Genomic DNA, 21,513 nt, shown 5'->3' on the forward strand with positions numbered 1-21,513 from the left:
CTGGCCAGACCCCAATAAATTCCCATTGCATTGAGTGTGCCTCGCCTGTCATGATGCTGCTGGGGGGGAAGGGTGGGAGGAGAAGTCAGTGGGTGTTCATCATCACCATGGATAGGGCTGATAGATGTTGGTGGGGGCCCAAGGAGCTGGGTCAGAGCTTTCAGTGGGGTGGGAGGTTAGAGGAGATCCCACTCTGGTTCTGTCTACTTGGTATGGAGCAGCTGTTGCCTTCAACATGTCATAGTGGTTGGGGATCCTGGCTGGTGCTGTAGGCAATAGCAGAAGAACAGGAAGGGATGGTTCTGCTTTCTGTGGTGGTCCAGCCTGGGTAAAGAGCAAGATCTGCTGGGAGCTCCCATTGATGAAAAGCTCAGCTGAAAGTTCTTCAGGTGCTGGTTGGGTGTTTCCTAAGGGGGGAGTGAGCAGAATGCTAATCCAGATTTAGGAGGAGGAAGGATGCAAGTGTTGGAAAAGGTGAAGGGTTCTCTTAGCGTGCTGCTGGCCACTACAAGTACTTTTAGCCTGGGACCTAACTCACCTGAAGGAGTGTTGGATTGGTTTAACTAGTGATCCAGAAAGAGAATTGAGCACAAACCTGTCCTAGTTTATCACAGGCTAAATTATCTTTCACATGCTCCTCTCTAAACAAGTTACAGTGTGGGAAGCACATGTTGGAAGCTTGATACAAACTGGTGAAGTTGCTGTAGCATCTGAATGTTCTGCATTTTCCCATTACAACCTGTTGCAGCTCAACTGAGTTACCTGTAGCCTCACCCATTTACAACGAATAAAGGTGATCTAGCCACTGGCTTTTGATGTCAGCTGCTACTAAGGTCTTGTCCTAATCATAAGCATGGTGAGCAGATGGAGACCTTATGTCAATAATGTTTCAAAGGAGGAAAGCTGTTAGTAAAGTTTTCTGTTAAACTGGTTTCAAGAAGGTGGGGGCAAAAATATAGTAAGTTTTAGGAAATCTTTTCAGATGTTTATAGAATTGGGACCTGGTGATGGAGGGAGCTCAAAGTTGAACTGAAAACCAAACCTGGCTCAGAGAAAGCTGTAACTGGGGTGCTGGAGGGTGGTGTAACAAAGATGTAGCATAGATCAGTGGAAAATACCTCTTGGCTGTAGGCTTTATGGCTCCTTTATGGAGGTTAAAAGTATTTGTAGGTAGTAGGGAAATTAATACAAACTTCTACACATAAACAACAACAACAAAAATCCTGGCATGAAGTATGCAGTAAGTACAGCAATACCATCTGTTTCTTGTATAGTTTTTTTCTGTTTGATTAATAAAGTATTATTAAACCAAAAAAGGTATTGCCTTGTTCATTTGTGGGTAAGGAAAGGTTGTTAAATAGCAGCTAGATGGGACAACTGCTTCAAGGTTGGTGTGTCCATAACTTTTACCTGGGTTTTGAAGAAGTGGGCTTGAATTCTCTGGTCTGCTGGCATTTATTTAAAAATAAATAACAAAACAATATCCTCCCCTCCCCCCACACAAATAGAAAACTCCAAAAAAGCCAAAACCAAACCTGGAGTGGCAGGAAAGGATCAGAGAGGGAATGTGTTTCACCCTGGAAAAGGAGGATAGCATTACTAAGTGTGGGCCAGTTAGTCTATGATTAATTCCAGGTAAAATAAAGGAAACTCTTCTCTAAGACTTGCTTGATAATAAATTAAGGGGTTAGAGCATAAGGCACTGAAGTGTTTTATGTACAATGTATCTTATTTACCAAATCATGGACTTGAGTGATAACATCACAGACTTGTCATTTATGACTTTTAGGATGATTCACTTAAGTTTTAATGAGCTCCATATGTCAACTATGGAGCACACAATAACAGGTTGATTTCTCTGAGCTATCCAGTTCTCAGCAAGTTGTTAACAGAGATCATAAACAGACTTTCTGTCTCATGGAGTCCTGTAGGAGTTGGTGTTCAAACTTAATGCAACTAAAAAAGCAAAACTCCTGTTGGCTGTTTGCAGATAAATGTATAAAACCATGGATCATGTCTTTAATCTTTATATTACAAACTATAAGGCAGTTTGAACTGTGGACATCTGGATTGTTTGGTAGGACTGGATGAACAGCTGCTGTTTGAAAACAACAAAATACAACAAAGAGCAGAGATTACAGGGGATACTTTTGGAAAGCTAGGGTTGTTATGGAAAGCAGGATGGGATCTTCCACCATTCTTATTTCAGTTTCCAGGTTTCTGGTTGCTAAAGGCTTATGTTGTCTTTGAGCTTCCTGCTGCTCCTTCCTGTGCTGGGCCTCTTTGCACCAGCCCAGGTGATCTCCATGCTGGTTATTCAGTTTGTAACAGTCAGAGCTGACACTAAATCCCTCTGTGTCAGTGGGGTGCAGTTGATAGTGGGTAGAGGGTTTTTCTTCTGTTTATAAATTGTTTTCAAACGTGTTTTGCTTTTCCTGATGGGTTCTGAAGGTTTTTCTTGGTTTTTTTGTTTGGGTTTTTTACCTCCTGGTGAAAAATGTCTCCCTTTCAGGTAAGGGAGGAAGAAACAGTGCAAAAGGAGCTGGATTGACAGAAGAAACAAAGGGTATTTTCTTTCTAGGACCTGTGGCCATCATCTGTTCCTGCTTCCAGTGGCTTTGAAGAGAGAACTTTGTCTTGCAGGGCTATAAACTGGGCTAGGATTGAGCACCTTATGTTTTGCCTTGAACCATCATGTTAGTGACTGGTCCTGCCTGTTTTTCCTCAGGCTGGCTGGGAGCTTCTGAATGCTCTCTACATGAATGAGCCAGGGCCCTGAAGGGAGCATTAGCAGATTCTGTCTGTCCCTGTGGAGCCTGTGCAGCCCACAAGGCTGCGTGAGTGCTGGGTCCAGAGTGTTGGTGAAGAGCATGGTCTCCTGTGCTGTAAAGGGACAGCCCAACTGTCCCATGAGTACAGCACCTTCTCAGGGTGTGCAGGGCTGTCCCTTGGTTCCTGCATGGAGGTGCCCCCTTGGCATCTGTGGTGGTATAAAGGAAAGATGTGCACTATGTTCTGGGGGGAGATGTGGTGGAGGTCCTTTGCCAGTGTCAGGCTGGGAGTGGATACGTAGTTCTGAGGTCTTCCAGTGTAGGCAAAAATTGGGGTTGGAGTGTCAGGAGGAACCACAGTTGTGGTTGGCAACAGTATGTGGGGTAGTGGTTGACTTCATGAGGCTTGTAAGTTGATGCTGAGTTTCATGATCGTAGAACTGTGACAAATGCTCGTTTCTGTCTAATTGGGGTGAGTTTAGCTCAGCAGCATGGACCAGATGAGATGCATATGCTGTTCCTAGAGTACAGGAGGCAGCAGAACTGGGGCTGAGCATATCACCTTCAGTCTCAGCCGTGCTGCTGTGGTACGATGTTTGCTGGGGGAGGGAGGAAAGAGCTTGTACTGGTACTCCTTTCCTTCTGGTTGTGGAACAGCACAGAAGAGAGCTCTTTTCTTTATAGTGCCCTGCCTGCAAGTCAGAACTGGTCCTGTGCAGTGGTGGGAGCAGCATCGTGCCTTGCAGAGCTGTATTTCTATTTCCTTTAGCCCTTGTGGCCAGTTGTGCTGTGGGGAGAAGCTGTGCAGCTGGTGCAGGTGGCAGAGTGGATGTGTCAGGGCTGCCTGTGAGCCAGATTCATGATGGAGACTTATCTGGATGCGGCATCAGACCCAGGAAAGTCCAGGAATGGGATTGTGAGCAGGCTGCTGTTTGCATCCAGAAGGTGAGCAGTCCATCTCCTTGCCCAGTCTATTCTATTGCTCCCTAGGCCACACTGTCCAAGTTTTCTTCCCCTTTCCAGCAGCACTCACATTTTCCTGGCTGTAGGATGTGCAGCTAGGCTTTTTGTGGGACGGAGAGTGCTCATGGAACAGCTTGGAACTGCAGTTCTGCTTCTGCCCTAGAGGTGTCTCTCTCTGACTACTTGATGTCCTATCTATTTCTGCTGCACACGCAGGATCCTGGTGCTGTCCAGCTTGAAGCAGGCTGCCTGTGGACCATGCAACTTCCCTGCGTAGTACCCTGGTTCTCTTAGCAGGTAATTGGCTTACGTCTGTGTGGATAAGGTGCTGATTTATGGCTAGATGAGAGGCTGTCTCCTAGAAGTATCTGGTATTGTGTCTAGCACTGGATGAGCCCAAAAGGAGTAAGGCTTTTAGTGGTGCAGGTGCTCGATTCTCCAGTACTGTAATTTGTGCATCCTGTTTCATGTCCACCCACCTCGTTTTTATTTTCCTCTCCTAAATGCTGGAAAAATAGAGTTGATGACTGGCCTAGTATTCCTCTTACTACATCCCTGCATTTCCTCACAGATCTGGAAGGGCAGCCAGCTGCGCAGATGCACCTACCTTGGGAGGCAGAAGAAGATGGTTGCCTTTGGAATGGTGAGTTCTGCCCTGAACCTGCCCAGATTGTCTTTTTTTGCATTTCCCATATGAGGCTGGATTCATCTGTCACTGTGCAGGGGTCGTGCTGGTTGTTTCCCCACAGTACATACCCATAGAGCTGCCCTGATACAGAATGTCATGAACAGTTTTCTTTCCTGAGGGATCACTCTGCCTGCTTAGCACAGATTAGATGTTTTGAGCACTACTCCACAGCTCAGCTTCTTCCAGACTGGACTTGTGGCCCTGTTTGTGCCATGATGCCTTCATGGATCAGGCGAGTTCTGAATGAAGATGCTCTGAGAGGGGAGGGGGCAGACTCTGCCAACCAGCAGGGATTCACAACAAATTGGTCACTGCAAAATGACCCAGAAACACTCAGGTTATGGTAAAAAGCAGACCTTAACTAAGAGCCCATGCAGGCACTCTTTTAAAGTGTTTTGGGGCTACCTTTGTCTGTGAGCTTGTCTCTTTCCAGGTCTTCCCTTGCAAGTCTCCCACTGAGTTCTTAATGCTACAACACTGCAGCACTGTCACATTGCGTGTCCCTGACCCCACGTCTACATTAATCTGATTTGTTCTTACCAAGTTATACATGTCCATGGGGTAAAAGTAACCTCTGTTGGGTTGGGGTTTTTTGCCTTCATCCATTCTTCAACCCCATTGAAAGGACATTATAGTGTGACAAACTGAATCAAAGGTGTCATAAAAATATCAGTAATGCCTGTGTTCTCTGTTTTCATTTTTGTAAGTGAACAATGAGGTAAGAGTTATGTGCTCTTTTCTCTCGTAGGGTGGGGACCAAAAGACAAAGCATCTCTGAGGCCTATGATGAGTAGGGCAGACTTGAGGGGCAGGAGCTTTTTGGACAATGGGGGCTAGCACCAGTGTGCAGACCTGTGTGCATTTCTCTTTCCATGTTGTTGCATCCCTTGGCAGCAGTTCTGCCAGGTGGCTGCTCTGGTGCATCATTAGACACTGTTCCAAATAGCATAGGCAGGAATGAGGAAGAGGAAAATGAGCTGGTGATGGATAGCTCTGGTGATGCCAAAGCTGTTAAAATATGAACCTCTGAAGTGCAGCCAGAGTTCCAGCAAGGGGCTTTCATCCTCTGTTCAGCTGCTGGTGTGTGGGGACAGGGCTGGTCTATGTCCCTTCCCCTTTCTGATTTGGTGTGAGGTAGGCTGTTGTCACTGAGTAATGGTGACTCTGAGTCCGTAACTCATGGTGGCCCAGAATCCCTGCCTGGAGAATGGGAGGTGAGTGATGACCAAAGGTCAGAGAGATGCTGTCCTGTGAACACACACATTGCTGTCTGAGGCTCTGTTATCCCTGATGCTGCCAGTACTGTAATGGGACTGAGGGTTTGTGGCATCCTTGGAGCTGTGTCTCCATCTAAGTTCCCCCTAGCAAGTACTGCTGCAAATAGTTTGTTTCATTGGGTTTTGTTTGTGGGGGTTGGGTTTTTTATTTTCCCTCTCTCTTTCTTCATATTCTTTTCACTTTGGAGTCTCAGATGCAGCCAACAGTAATGCTGCTTCATCTTCCCTGCTTGGGATTGTGCAGTGGAGGTGGGGGATGTATTCAGAAGTTAATTATGTGAAAAAGTCTTATTTGATATCCATAATTTCCAGGGCCATGTAACAATGGGAATCAGAAGGCATCCTTCTTCTAATGTCCTCTCCTCTTATAGCCCTGTATTACCTGCTGCCAAACATGGCAGGGGGGTACAGGACTGAAAGACCTGCCGTTTGATAAGGTGCTTTCTGATACGGAGCTGCAGGCAGCAATTGTTAGAGCCCCAGTGACTGCCTTGCTGTGCCCCCAGTGCTGAGAAGCTTGGAACAAGGCAGAGTGCTTCTCTGGGGCCTGAGGACAAGAAGTGTGTTCTCACACAAGCAATGTGTATTGGGCTGGGCTCCGGACAGTTACCTAGTGGTACCCTGCGTGGTCTCCAAGCGGGAGGAGGTTGTTTCCATGTGGCCCCATGCAGGGTGTGGGACTGGAGAATAGGATGACATGGGCAGAGTGGCCCCATGAGGAATGGCTGCTGCAGGCCACACGCCGTTTTCCCATTAGCGAGTGTTTAGTTCAGCGTTTTAAATAATTGTGTCCTCGGAATGATATTTAAAATCCATTTGGGAGGCAATGAGGCGGGAAAGTGCCTATGCCATTGTGATGACGCTGCGCAGGCCGCGCCGCACATGCATATTACAAACTCGTTACAGGCTCGTTTACACGCACGCTGCTCACTCCCCACACAACCTCTTTCTGATGCTCCTAATGTTTCTTCCCCACCATGGCTGCTTCTGCTCAGCACTAGGGAGAAATTTATTTGATAAGTCAGGCCTGGTGTCGTCTGCAGCAAGAAGAGCAAGGGGCATGGTCATGGCAGTTGGGTGCCGGCCTTTGAAATGGGATGTGTGGAGCATGCTTGATGATGGGACTGTCTCTCAGGTGTGCTGTCCTTGTGCTCCGTGCTCAGTGCAGAGCTGTGCTTACTTTCTGACAAGTGCTCGAACTTGTGCTATTGCAGGCTCCAGACCCTGCAGCCCTTATGCTTTCAGCTGCTGTGCTCTGGGTGCAGCTGGGAGAAGAGTTGCAGCACCCATGCCAGGCAGACTATGAAGCTCAGCAGCATGTGCTCTTGAGTGTCCATAGGAAGCTACGTGAGCTGGAGGAACGAGGCAGGAGGGAGCAGATGGAGCAGCATCTTGAGCAGCAGTTTCTTGAGTCCTGGCTAGTGGCTGAATGGGAGGGTGGCCTTGCTGTCTGTCCCTCTACCCCCAGTTCCCCTCTGACTGCTCCATGGGCATCCTCCTCTGCTCTCCCAACCTGTGCAAAGCAGAAATCCTGTGCGGCAGTACAGAGCTCCCGGTACCATTCTATCTTGTTGGCCTCAGTGGCATGAGCAGTGTTCAGTCTTCTCCTTTTATCCTCTCCTGATTGTGTTCAGGCAGCCTTAGCCAGAGTCTTAGCTGTGGTTTTGCTTGGTGCCACCTTGTAACCAAATGTGTGAGGTGGGGATCGAGCCCACAGATCATGTTGGGTTCTGACATCCGTGTCCCTTGCACAGTGACCTTGCTGACTGCTTTCTGGAATAGGAAAAGATGCTCTAGCATAATTTTCTCAGAGAATGCTGAGCAGGTATGAGGGCAGAAGTAAAGCTTGGGGTAGCAGCAAAGGTTGTCAAATCATAGGAGGAAGGCCAGGGTATAAAGCATGGGGACTATCTGTGGTTGAGGCAGCAAATGTTCTCAGGAAGAGGAATTTCCCCCCATCCCACCCCATGGCTAGCGTGTCTGAATTTCCAATGTGTTTGGGAAACATGTGCTAGGATGGTCTTAGGATGAAGGGGCTGGGTCCCACAGCCTTATGCTGAAGGGGTGCTAACTGATATAATCTGGGGCAAGGAAGTGCTCATGTGCTGCCTTCATTCATATTTCTGCCAGCAATGAACGGAGCATTCACAATGTACTGCCCAAGTAAGGGAGCTGTATGCCATGGTTAGGAGTGGACTGGAGCTGCTCTAAATGCAACACAGATCAAGAAACCAGAGGCTGATACTTCATGGCTGAAACTTTGCACAGTTTATATGCATGAGTCTGTGGATGGTAATGTGTGGGGTATTGCCTTGATTGTTCCCTCCCTGTGTATGTGCCTCTGAGTCTTAAGGCTACAGTTGAAACCTTCACCTTGCTTTCAAAGAGTCTGTCTGGGGTGGGTTTATTCTTCAGGACACTACATATTGTCTTCTGTGCACAGGGCTTTGTGTATTTTGTGTATTCCTGTGGCCATAGCTGTGGTGCAAGATGCACGAGTCCACCTTGGGTTTGCAGGTGGTTGCTTATTATCACATCTTGGTGTGGATGGTGAGCAATGCCAAATGCAGGCATTTGGACTTGCATGTGTATGGGATGCTTGGCTTTCCCTGCTGAGACGCTGAGTGTTGTGTGCTGGTGGGGAGAACCTGGCTGTTCTGTCTGCCAAGCTTCATTTTTCATGTGCATGGTGGCTCAGCTCATCCAAGCCAGGCTGTGTTACATGCCTGTCTGCTGCCTGTGCAACTGCCCTTCCAAGGGAGATGGGTCAGAGGTGCTGTAGAGAACAGAGCGGGCTCTGCTATGGGGAAGGCAGCAGTTCTTCCCTGATGGTGGCAGGCGGCTGAAACACAAGTGGGAAGGGTGTAACATGACAATGAACTGGGTGTAATGAGATGTTCTCTTAGCAGATGTGGTGTGGCAATAGGGAAGCCACTGGTAGAAGGCAGAGTGAATTTGGGAGGCAGGGGAAAATGGAGTTGAAAGAATGAGTCTGGTGAAGTTCAGCTGCCCCATCTTTGCAGACAGAGTCCATGGCCTGAAGGTGATCAAGAATAAGAGAGAAGAGGTGGGAAAATATATCTTCCTGCAGATGAGCCCTGTGGACCTTCCTACTTGGCAACTGTTTTACTTGGAGGTGTTGAAGGGAAATTGAAAGGTTTTTGAGATTGAGTGTGTTCAAGAGCAGAGCTCTCAGGCTCAGAAAGGTATTCATGGCTGTTTCTTCCTGGAGAAAGCTCAGCTTAACCACTGCTTTGTGCAACCTGTGACCATGTGCAGGAAGGGCTTAGGCCGGGAATGGCTAATATGTGATGGGGCCTCTAGGTACAGTGTTCCTGGTCCAGTGTTAGTGAGGTGTTAGAGGTGAACCAGGAATCAATCAGATGCTATGTTGAGGTTGTCTTCTCCCCAGGCTGATGATGAGCTCTTGGAAGAGGAACCACAGATCCTGAATGTGGCAGTGGACCAGGAAGATGAGAAGCCACACAAAGCAAAGGAGACAGTAGTAAGATCAGGAAGAGAGCCCAGTGTTTCAGGCACCATGGGCAGGAATGCATAGCCAGCAAACTGAACAAGGCTGGGAGTGGATTTGGGGCTGGCTCACCTGAAATTGTCTGTTTGGGCAATGTTTCTGCCAGCATTCCCTGCTTCAGACCCCTGTACCCCTGCTCTGGTTAAGTCTTCTGACACAGCAGCTAGCGAAGTTGCTGCAGCTGTCAATAGTCTGGTTTGGGAATGATGACACCTTAGTTTTGTAAAAGGCCTTCCAGGAGGAAGGAGGTGAGACCCAGAGAGATTGATGGGCTGTCAGCTTCTATATTCAAACTTACCTTTCAGCTGGGTTAGAATTTTTGTGAACACAGTTCACAATCCCTGCCATGTGCTGTCCTTAGCAGGTCCTCTTTCCTGAGAAGCTGGCTTGCTTGTGTCAGAAGTGAGCCTGGAAAGCTCTTCTGAATGACTTATTGCCATAGCAAGTTGCTCCTCAGGAGCAGAGAAGTGTTACTAAGAGTGGTTACTACTCCGACTGCTGTGCAATAGCAGTCCTGAAGAATGTTTGAGGGACAACCTCCTTCACTCACATGAGGGTCTCTAACCCAGTCCCCATGTCTCATGGCCTACTTGCAAATGAGGGCTTCAGTTCAGTAATGTTGTCTTGAGGATCACACATGTTCTGCTTTTTCTTTCTTGGAGCCTGCTCCAAAGCTCTGCTACCTTTGCTTACAGGAGGGTCTCTTTGTGCTTGCTGCAGTAAAGGCTTTCCCAAAACAGCAGCTGCTGGCTACCATTTGCATTAATCTTTTGCAGACCAGCAGGATCTGGCTGCTTGTTCCCCCTTTTAATCAGGGTGCAAGTTCTTTTGGTTCCTTCTTTCCTTTCGTCCACTGTATTGCAGAGGTGTGTACTTTGCTTTTGGCTCCAATCTAGCACAGCAGCTTCTGTATACCCATCAGGCTTAACAGTAAAGCAAAACCAGGGTTTACTAATGCTTATGGTAGAAAATGAGGAGCTAATAGTTTAAGACTTGAAAACGCAGTGTGCAGTATGGGCTCCAGTATCTTACTATGTGTCATCAGGACCTCCTGAAAGTGGCAGCATTTAATACATCCAGGTTAGTGTATATGACTAGCTAATGTCTGCATTAAATCATGGTTTCCTGGGTAGTCTCTGACCTGATAGGGCTGGCCATATACTACATCTTTAGGCTTGTAGTTTACATGGATGACTTTGTTAGTAACAAGGTATGTGAGCTCCTACAGCTGCTGAGCAAGGTGGATCCCATCTACAGGGCAAGGAGCCTGGTGAACTCTATAGGTAATTCATCCGGTCTCCTCTGCTTTTTCCTGCTTGACTGCTCCTCTCCATTTGGTTTCAGCCTGATTGTCCCATTTCCTTTGTGCTTTGGACAAGCGGCCAGTAGTTTCTCCTGCCCTAAACCCATTTCTATCTTCTGTGGGCTGTGACCCTCTGCAGCCTTTTTTTACCCCCTGGAAATTTGCTCTCTGCAAAATTGATAAATGAAGCAAGCCCTGGGTAAAGGTGGCTCTGGGCAGTGTAAGAGATGACAGAAGTGAAAGAGGTAGAAGGGAGAGATGAGAAAGGGGAAATTAAAAATAAGCTAATGAATAGTTCTGATGAGCTCTGTGCATGTTGTCATGGGACAGAGCAGCTGGTTGTCAGTTTTGGGCACTGTTCGTGCAGAAGAGCACAAACCAATGAGCTGGGAGAGGCTTTGGGAGGACTCTGTGTGCCAAAGAGAAAGACCACTGGGGGTGTGCGTACGGATATACCTGTGGTGGGATGAGCATGGCGAAGCTCACCACATGTGAGTGAGGCTAGAGGGGTCTCCATAGTTGTGCTTGGGCTGTGGCCTTGCTCTGTTTCATTCCAAGTGGGAGAATAGTGCAGAGCAGAGACTTTGCAGAGCAAACAAGAAAACACATAGAGAGTGTTTCAAGGCTGCCTGATACCCTTCTCCTGTACCTAGCATGTGCTGGTGATTGCATCCAGCAGCTGAAAATAATCTCTTGGAAGGAGGTGATGAACAGGAGCTGCCAACCAAGACTATTTATAATGGGTGAGTCAGGCCGTTCCTGAATCCAGCCAGACACTGGGAAGCTGGAACCCCGGAGTAACCTGCAAAGGACACGGCCTTGGATAAGAGGCTGTTGCCTGCAGCAGCTTGTTTATTGTATAGTTCAGACTTGCTCTGTTTGTCCCCTGTGATGGACTGCACCTTTCCCTTCAGCTCTACCACACGCTTGCTGCAAATGGATGGGGGGCAGCTGGATGAGTGGAAGTACTCTCGGCGTGTAAGGCCCCAGTACTACCACAGTAAGCACAGCCTGAGCCCAACTAGCCAGGGATGCCAGAACAGCCGTTTGGAGCCACTGGAGTGCCGGGATCTGCTGGTTCAGAATGCACTCTTCACTGGGGACCTGGAGATGGTGCAGAAGTACTTTACCAAGGATGCAGCCATCAATCTCATCATTGAGACCAAGGGTGGTGAGCTACGCTGGACCAGCAAGAAATTTGGTGGGTGTGCAGGGCTGGGGCATGGGAGGATGGAAAGTACCCAGGATGGGGACCAGAGAAAGAGTGCTGATGGCTGAGAAAAGTGTTGAGAGAAATCCCTGGTGGTGGAAGCAGGGTGGTGGAAGAGGGACTGAGGAAGAATGGCTTTTGGTTGAGGAAGGAGGTTTCCAGTGCTTTTGAACAAATGGCAGTGGTCTTGTTACAGGTGGCCAAACTGCTGGTGAGAATAGGATCCTTGGAAGTGCTGATGGAAAGGAACAACATCAGGGCTGTCCTGTTAGAGACTGCTGGGACAGATGTGAAATATGAGTGAGATGGAGGCAGTTCTTGGGTGAGAAGGCATCAGGTGGCATAAGGACGCTTTTCTTGCCATATATCTTGGGTCTGTTACTCCAGCTCATTAGAAACTGGAAACTGTGACATGCTTTGAGAACAGCAGAGAAGTGGTAGTAGAGGGATTAGTAGTCTGGAAGTGCAGTTGTCCTTGCTGCTGCCTGTTAGTAGTGTGGTGCAGGCAGGCATCCAGAATTTAAGACAGAGACTGTCAGGTGTACGAGAGCCATAAATGCACCATTCTTTTCCATAGAAGGTTGGTGACAAAAGCCTCTCTGTGCCAGAATGGAAGACCTGTTGATAAAGGCCACTTTTCCAGAGGTGTGTGCTCTTTTTAAGTGTCCTGGCACAAAGCCGTGGAGCACATTGATAAAGATTGACCATGACCAAGTGTTTTGTGTGGGGATCCATGCTGCCAAGAGGCAAACAGGTAGTGCAAGCCTGCAGATGCAAGTGCTGCTGCTTGTGAGTGGTGAAGATTATTTACTGACTTTCAAGACTTGTACAACCCAGGTGTTGAATTGTTACAGTCTACTTAGGAATAAAAATACAAAAGGTATTGCACTTTGCGTAACTGAAACCACTTGTCAATAAAACACTAATTGCACATTTTAACTCCTGTTTTATGCTGAGCTGGCTGACACTTGAACAACAAGTCAGTCTGCTTGTATTTGTGTCCCAAGGATATCAGAGCAGTTGGTGTAAAGCAACTTCAGACAGAAATTGCTCTTACCACCGAAGTTTCAAGATGTAAAAAATCAACCAAAATTATTCATCAAACGAAACAGACCAAAAATGTACTGCCAAATTTATCAGATAAGTGTATAGAACAATAACCAAAGCAAACCTTCGTGCTTTGGTTCTGTATCTCACTGGCCTATAGCGACAGTTTCTTAAAACTTAGCCAGCCAGTGACCTTAAAGTAGACACTAGTGACCTGGTGTTTCCCAAGTCATCCCCACTGATATTTTAAGAAGCCCAGAGGAAGCGTACATTGTATGGTGTTACTGATACTAACTCACACAGCCTTTTGCCTCCTTGGTGATGTGTATGTGATTGGGAACCTTAGACTCTTCGTGGGACACCAGCTTATATCTTTGGGGAAACAGAGGATACCATCAGGTGAGAAAGTCTGCCTGGTGCTTCCTTCCTTATTCTTTCATGCACTACATTTTAGCTAGACAAGATGGTGAAATCAGCACAGACAGAGCATGCTGGAGACTGTCACTACAGAACTTGGTCATTCATTTTCATTACTGAGAAGGGTAAAGTTCCCTATCTTACACTCTTCTCTGGTCACCCAGGTAATTGTTGCTTGGTGGTCTATTGGGGTCACTTGTTTTTAGCTGTATGATCTAAATAGTTCCACACCACAGAATTAAACTAAATGCTACTAGCCTTCCATGCAGTTTGGTGTGTTCTTTAAAATATATGGTCTGAACAAAATGCATACACAATGCTGACAAACTCTGGGCAAAGTGTGCTGTTCTGTAACCAAAGTAGGGGCAGGTGGGTTTATACAACTCAGTGGGGGCAGGAGAAAATGCCATTTCAGGTGAAGGGACAGCAGTGAAGAACCCTGAGTGAGGCGACTGTCAAAGGATGGGAAAAGGAGTACTAAAGCAATTCAGGAGCTTTCTGTAAAGCTGAATTTCAAGGAAAAGTAGTAAAGGAAAAGTAGGGAAGGATAATTACCTTCTATGTTTTTACTTCTCTTGTAATGCACTGTTTCCCATCCTTGTACATATTTCTGTAATTGTTTTCAAAATCCTTTGTCTTTAAGCTTTGATTAAAATGAACCTTCCTTTAGTTTGTTTAAAAACCTGTCTAGAGCCAAGGGCTTGGGTGGAACTAGCAAACTGGTGTGTGTTCAGTGCTGGAGATGTGCAAGAAACTAAGGGCTGGACAGAGCTGTGCTGCTGGTTTATGGCAGCAGCTGTGCTTTGTGGTCTGGGCAGCAACTGGGTGACAGAAGGCTAGCTGGACATGAGGCTACTTCCTCTCTTTTCTTAGTGATGTTATGTCTTTGTTTCTACCCTTCAGGCTACCCTTCTACCCTGCTGCCCTGCCGTGCCTAAGGGTTTTCCCTTCACAACCAGTGACTGTAGGTAGGGACTGCTGCCTGAGAGGATTGTCCTTCACAGTCTCTTGGCCCAAACATTCTGTCACAAGGTTTCCCAGAATAGAAGAGCTGAGACCTGAGCTGTATCCACCCAATAGTGCTATGGCATGTCTGCCCTCCTTGCATAGTGCCCCAGGGCAGGCAGGCAGGCAGGCAGGCAGCCCATCAACTGGGGCACAGTGCACTGGTGGGGCTGCACCCACAGGCTCAGAGCCTGGCCGGGGAGGCAGCAGCAGCACGTCCTGCCCTGGTGTCTGGGAGGGTCTGGGTGCTGCATCATGGGCAGCATCAGAGGCAGAGCAGACAAGAGCCAGGAACCTATTTGCATACAGAAGGTGGATGGCCCTGCCCAGACTTACTGGCAGGCCCTGCTGACTGGGGATCAGGAGGTTGTGGCCGAGATCCTCAGCAGCTCTCAGAACAACCTGAGTCCCAATGCAGTTTTTGACACCAGTGACCTGGAAGAGTGGAAGAACTATCGCTTCAACATCCGCTGGCTGAGTATGCAGGGGGCAGTGGGCAGGCAGCATGCTCCACCTCGACAGGGACTCAGAGCCTTTTGCTTATGCTGCAGGGCATTCTTGTTACTGGGATTGTGTGTTATGGGTGCTGGGTTATGGAGGAATGAGGGTGGGAGTGAGAGCATTAGGATGTAGTTGTGCTCCCCTGTGCTGCTTATGGGAGAGTGTTCATGTGTTCGGAAGTGTGATCCAGAATACCTGGCTCTCCTAGCACAGGCTGTGCAAGTGCTTGGAAGCTGCTTGGGTTCCCCCACTTGGCAGAGGAGATTCAAGCTCCAGGTAGTGCTCCTTCTGTGACCAGCCCTGTAACCAGGTTCTGTGTGCCTATTCTGTCTGTGTGCAGCCTGTGCTGCTGATCTCTCTGTGGGCTGTGCTGGCCAAGGAGTTGTCACAGCCCTACGTTAGGTCCTCAAGATAGTTCAGTTTGAACTGGGCCCTGGGAAACACAGTTGGTGGCATGCCGCTTCAGTGAGAAAGAGGTGAGAGCTATGTAGTGTTGAACATAAGAAGTCTGGGACTTGGTTCTCCACCCTAGCCTGGTTGGGCAGCAAGAGACATGATTTAAGGAGCCCTTTTTCTGTAACAGCTGCAGGCTGTTTGCCAGCAGACTGTACCAGCTCAGCAATGGTTCCAATATCTTTGCTGAGTTTGCATGTTTCAGCCTCTTGCTCTCTCCTAAGCCCTAGATGTCCATCTCTGCTGAAGCTTTCTTGTCTGCACCATGCTCACAGCTTGTCCAAATCTCCTGTGTGCGTGTCAGCCTGCTTGTTTTACTGTCTGGTTCCTTGTGTTTGTGGTGCTTCACACCTGGTGCTCTTCCCAGCCACCTTGCTGCTTTCAGCCCTGCCTGTGCCCCAGGGCACTTCATCTGCTTTACTCCTGTCAACACAACCCCTGTCCTGCATGACTGAGAAGCATACTTCCTGCGAACAGCCTCTGCCCAAGGCACAGCTGCTCCTTTGAGCTCCCCATCAGCATGGCTGTGCACTGTAAGGCACTATCCCCAGATCTTTGCCTTTGGCAGGCTAGTCAAAAGGCAGAGACTTTGCAGAGAAGAGACTGTCACAAAGAGGCAGTCCCTTAAGGGGAAACCCGAGTCTCTCGCGGGGGGGGGGGGGAGGGGGATGTATATGAGGTACCCTGGGGAAAGGGGAAGTCTGGACCCAGTGCTTTTGTGCACTGTGGCTGGACGCAGCCCCTTGACCTCTCTTTCCCTACAGGACTGTGGTCTCTGAACTATGAGCAGGAGCTCACCACACCGCTACACATCACAGCCAGCAGGGGCTACGCCGACTGTCTGCGGCTCCTGCTGATCAGGGGTGCTGCCGTCAACTTTGCACCAGGGGGTAAGACTGCCCTGCATGAGGCTTGTGCAGCAGCCAGCACAGACTGCGTGCGCCTGCTACTCAGCTTTGGTGCTGACCCTGAGGCTGTCTCCGAGGATGGCTACAAGCCCCTGCATCTCTGCAAGAGCCCAGACTCCATCGGGTGAGTTCTGCTGAGGGGGCACAGCAGATCATCCCACCTCAAACCTTATCCTTTGTAGAAGGGTACCCTGCTCATCCCTGCAGGCGGGGTGGTGGTTGCAGCAACAGCTGCTGAATGGGATGGTCTTACTGCCTATTCCAGGACCAGCATCACCTCTGAAGTCCAAAAGATGACTGCAAGCTGTAGTCCTCAGCTGATGCAGCTGAATTTGGTGCTGCTGTCTTGCTACCCACCAGCAATGCAGAGCTGATGGTTCACATTGAAGCTCAGGGCACACACTGTGCATGCAGGCTGATGTGGGTGTGTGGGAGCAGACTCTGAGTGTAACAACACTGTATTACACATCTGTGGACACTTAACTAGAATTAGGATGATAGTATCTCCACCCACCAGTCATCTGGCTTAAAATGGCTCCAGAGCATGAGGAGCAGGGACTTTTGGACTTCTGGGAAAAGTAAAAGCCCTAGGATGGTGTAAACATGGGGGTGAGGAGAGCTACTATCGCTGGACAGGAGAGCCTGTCACTGAGTCATCTTGGCCCACACAGGTGTGTACAGCAGCTGCTGCAGCACGGAGCCAGCGTGAAGAGTCGGACAGAGGAGGAAGACGACACAGCACTGCATATAGCAGCACGGCATGGCCTAACAGACCACGTCCAGCTGCTTCTGCGCCATGGGGCAGAGCTGGAGGCAAGGAATGAGGAGGGACAGACACCACTGAATGCTGCCTGTGCTCAGCCCCATCAGCCCCAGGACATGGACCGCTACTACCAGGTCTGCCAGCTGCTGGTGGAGAGTGGTGCTAGCATCAATGCTGCAGATAGGGACCGTCAGCACCCACTTCACCTGGCCTGCAAGAATGCCAATGCTCAAATAGCAGAGTTATTGCTGGCCCGGGGTGCAAACGTCAACATCATGAACTACAGCGGCAACACGGCACTGCACAATATCCTGCAAGCAGCTGCCTACAAGCTAGACCACCACCCAGAGCTTGTGGTGCAAGCCCTGCTCAACTACGGTGCCATCCGCATCTGGCCTGGTGCTCTTCTCAAGGTGAGGGCCTCACAGCTGTGCAGGAGCATGGTGGGAAAGGGAGAATGTGAACATTAGCGTTCCAGTGAGAGCAAGGGTGTTTCTGTCTCAGAAGAGCTTGTTCTGTTCCAGCCTGCTTGCTTGTCTCTTCCCATGGGCTGTGGGAGGGGAAACTGACATTAATGGTAAGGGGTTTCCTGAAGTTTTCTCCTGGGGTATGTTCTCCTGCAGAACTCTCCCACTTCCGTCTGCTAAGCTGCGTGGACAGTACTTACTAGTTTCCTTAATCACTTGCCCAGGAAAATGTTCGGTCTCTTGGGCATGTGTCTTTGGGCCATACCCTCCAGCTCATGCTGCCTCTGCAAAACACCAGTAAACAGAGGGTTAATTTTCTGTCTTAATTCCTGAGCGGTGCAATAATTACCCAGCCCGGAGATCAGCAGATTGCTCTCCCCTTTGGGAAAATACAGGAAAATCAACAATTAACACTAATTAATCTCCTATTAACGCCAGATAATGAGGATCACTTGTACAGCCAGAATAGACTCTGACAGCTACTGCTGGCCTGGGCCACAGAGAGTGGGAGCCAAGAGCCTGGGGAGATCTGCCTCTCTGCAGCTATGTATGGGTGGGGTGTGCTCCAAAGGCCACATGGGTGGTGTAAGATACAGAGCACCAGCGTGCTGCTTGCATTTAGACAGACATAGTACACACCAGAGATGTGTTACACAAGATGTGTGATGTCTTCCTGGGGCTCTGTGTCACAGCTAACATGAGCACATTACTTCCTAGGACACCCATTACACACAGCACAGATACCGGATGTCTAGCTCCATGCTAAAGAGGCGTAATACATCCCTGAGACCTCTGTGTAGCCCTCGACAGAGGCATGGTATGCCTTAGTCTTGCTGCCCGCAAGATCAGTGTCAGTCCTTGCCCCAGAATGGCTCATGCTCTAACTAGAAAAATGTGAGGGAAGGAACCTGGTGTAAAGCAGAGTGGCTGCTTGCAAGCTACTTGCAGCAGTGAGGCAGATGAAGTTCTGCATCCCTGCCATGTATGTTAGCCCCTGCATCCAAGGAGAGGCTGTAGGGACTCAGTTGTGCTGAATACACCCATGCTGTGTGTGTTGGGTGTTGGCTCAGCCACCCTCAGTCACAGGACTGGTGCTCTGGCATTTCCCACCATTGTTGTGGGTTTGATCTCCTGGGGCAGCACAAGGGAAGGACATTAGTTCCTGAGATTTACAAGGCTATCTTTGAGCAGCTTTTGGGAGGTGAAGGTAGGACTTGCAGGACTAGCTCAAAGAAAGTGTTCATGTAATCTCTCCGGCACAGGTGCTGCGGTACTGCCATACCTGCCCGCGTGTCATCGAGGCCCTGATGAACAGCTATGACCATGTGCACATCTCCGAGGACTGGGTGGAGGCAGTTCCAGCAGAGGTTGTACAGGTGAGAGAATGCATCCTGCCCCTGAGCTACTGTGACAGGGTGCCAGGGAAGCTTGGGGCAGGGCTGGGGCTGGGTGGAGATTTGCAGGGCACAGGGGTGGTGCTGCTGGGGGATAGGGAGGAAGCATCACAGAATCATAGACTCAATTAGGTTGGAAGAGATCTTCAAGATCAAGTCCAACTGTTACCCCAGGACTGCCAAGCCTGTCACTAACCCATGTCACTGAGGGCCTCACCTACATGGTTTGTGAACACTTCCAGGGATGGTGACTCTACTGCTTCCCAGGGCAGCCTGTTCCAATGCCTGACCATCCTTTTGGTGAAGAAATGTTTCCTAATATCCATTCTAAACCCCCCCTGGTGCAACTTGAGGCCATTACCTCTTGTGCTATCGCTAGTTACTTTAGAGAAGAGAGCAGCCACCTCCTTGCTCCATCTTCCTCTCAGGCAGTTGTAGAAAGTGACCTTAGGTCCCCACTGAGCCTTCTCTTCTCCAGACTGAACAATCCCAGTTCTCTCAGTCATTCCTGATAAGCCTTATTCTCCAGACCCTTCACCAGCTTTGTTGCCCTTCTCTGGACATGCTCCAGCACCTCAATATCTCTCTTGTAAGGAGGGGCCCAGAACTGAACACAGTATTTGAGGTGTGGCCTCACCGGTGCTGAGAGCAGGGAGATTATTACTTCCAAAGTCCTGCTGACCACAGTATTCCACCACAGTGACTAAGGCAGAGGGATGTCTGGTTCAACCTCTGCTGCCAGGGTAGTATCTTTAGCTTTATCTGTGTGTCGTCCTCTCTTCTCTTTCTGTAGAAATACCCACGTTTCTACCAGTCACTCTTTTCCCTGGAGCGAAGGCCTCGTTCCTTGCAGCATCTGGCTCGCTGCACACTCAGGACCTTCCTGGAGGGCCGGTTGCTTACAGTTCTGTCCCAGCTGCACCTGCCAAGTGCCTTGCACCGTTTCCTGCTGCTCAGCTTCGAGGATGTTCTCTACTGAGGGCTGTGGTTCCAGTCCTACTTTGCCTTTCTGTGCAGATGTTCCATCCCTGCGGTGCCAACTGTGCCTTCCCTGCTAACACCTTCCCCTCGCACACCTCCTGCCAGGCCATGTCTGCCCCCCAGGCCAAACCTGTTGCTGTGTCCCTGTCACAGGCGGACTTGTGTTCTGCCTCATGCACCTGTTTTGGAGCACTCTGTTTACCCGTACTAATCAGAACAAACTCCAGACTCAGTAGGAAAAGCAAGTATGGGGATTAGGGTGTTTTGAGGGACAAGGAGCAAATACACTGCATTGATCACAGTTTTAGTCATAGAATATTGGTCTCCCTATCTCAAGTCCACAAACCCTAACCTGAATGGTGCAGCTCTATGCCCTAGGCATTTATTAACATCCTGTCTTTAGTCAAGTTGTTTACAGTTTGTACCCAAAGTTCTTTGGAATAAACCCCAGTCTTACTCTATACCTACCAGAGTAGGATTTCTGCCTTGCTTTGAAGACTGTCTTGAAAGAGCTTATCCATGTGATGTGCCACATGCAGTGGCATGTGTGCTCTCAGACCCACACATCCACATACTTCTCAGGAGATACAGAGAAATGTGTGGTGAGTGTGGGGCTGAGGTCCCATGCAGGTACAACATCTGGGTTTGCCTGGCTTTACAGCTCGGGGCAGGAGAGCCGTGTTTGTGCCGGCACTGGGGACTTTGTTGTGGGGCGAGGAGGAAACATGCCCTGACAGTGCTGGTCCCCTGGGCCCAGAGCAGCCAGCATCTACCAGAGTACAGGGCAAGTCCACACACTGCTGCCTGGGCTGCACCACACTCTGGACAAGGTAAAGGGTAGTGTTTGTTCCTACCATTTAAAGAAGCAGTTGTAAAGAAATCAAACCATCCTTTAAAGATTTGCTGTAAGCTAACTCTGTTCTTGCTCTCAACTCCAGATGTGCCTGAACTGCAACTAGTTGGCAGAAGGTACATGAAGGCAGCACTGCACATTGTTTCTCTGTTCACATCTGTGAGTGGAAGAGGAGCAAAAAATGGGGGGTCTGTCCCTTTTGGTGGCAACATGGTCTGGAACTGCTTTAGCCTCAACGGGTATCTTTGGTATGAAGGCAGTCTATGGAGCAGTACATGCGGGGCTGGTTTACCATTCTTCCTTCTTTCCAGCACTGTCCATGTGCCTACAATAACTTATGTTTAGTAATGAGTACTCAGCCATTAAGATAATATCACCTTAAGGACAGGGAAGGATTTAATTTAATGGTTTGCTTTATTTTGTAATTGTTTCTTGCAGTTGGTAGACTTAGAGCCATGCCTCAGGTCCTGCTGATCACTTTTGCTAGCTCTGAAGCCTGCTCTGCAATTGGATGCTGAGGGAAGCTCAGGTTGAAGAGGTGAATCTCCCGTGTTTAGTTTCTGCAAACACCAGGGCACACGATGCCACTGCACATGTGGGCAGGCCAGCTCCTGGCACTGCCAGCTCCTCTTTGGACAAAGGTGTCTCAGCATAGATGGGCATCTGTTTCAGTGAAGCTCCTGTGCTGGGACTGTAGATGAGTTTCCATGGTTCCTTTCAGAGCTACCAGGTTTGCAGGCAGAGGATCCCAGCATCAGTGGGAAGGCTGAGTCAGGCAGGTGGCTGAAAGGGGCAAGCCATCCATGGGATATATCTTCATAGATTAGATTTCATCTGTGTTCCCACTGAACTTAGAAGGGTGTGATTTCTTTGGTGCAAGGATACCATTGAGGAGCCATTTTCAAGGAATGTGAGGCTAGTAGGAAAAGGGGAATACCTTTTACAGGCTGATTGATTTGACTGGGGGACAGGGGACAAAG

At 49.0% G+C, this 21,513-nt stretch overlaps 1 protein-coding gene across 1 annotated transcript; it reads left to right on the top strand.

Moving 5' to 3' along the window:
- The first annotated feature begins 11,425 nt into the window (after positions 1 to 11,425).
- ASB10 (ankyrin repeat and SOCS box containing 10) lies at positions 11,426 to 19,912 on the top strand. The gene is made up of 5 exons (XM_005149842.3): positions 11,426 to 11,735; positions 15,932 to 16,199; positions 16,747 to 17,251; positions 18,568 to 18,681; positions 19,493 to 19,912. Exons 1-5 carry the CDS (start codon positions 11,426 to 11,428, stop codon positions 19,676 to 19,678), a joined length of 1,383 nt encoding a protein of 460 aa, XP_005149899.2. The 3' UTR covers positions 19,679 to 19,912.
- The last annotated feature ends 1,601 nt before the right edge of the window (positions 19,913 to 21,513 follow it).

The sequence above is a fragment of the Melopsittacus undulatus genome, chromosome 1 (assembly GCF_012275295.1).
Source record: "Melopsittacus undulatus isolate bMelUnd1 chromosome 1, bMelUnd1.mat.Z, whole genome shotgun sequence".
In the NCBI taxonomy this organism is placed as follows: domain Eukaryota; kingdom Metazoa; phylum Chordata; class Aves; order Psittaciformes; family Psittaculidae; genus Melopsittacus; species Melopsittacus undulatus.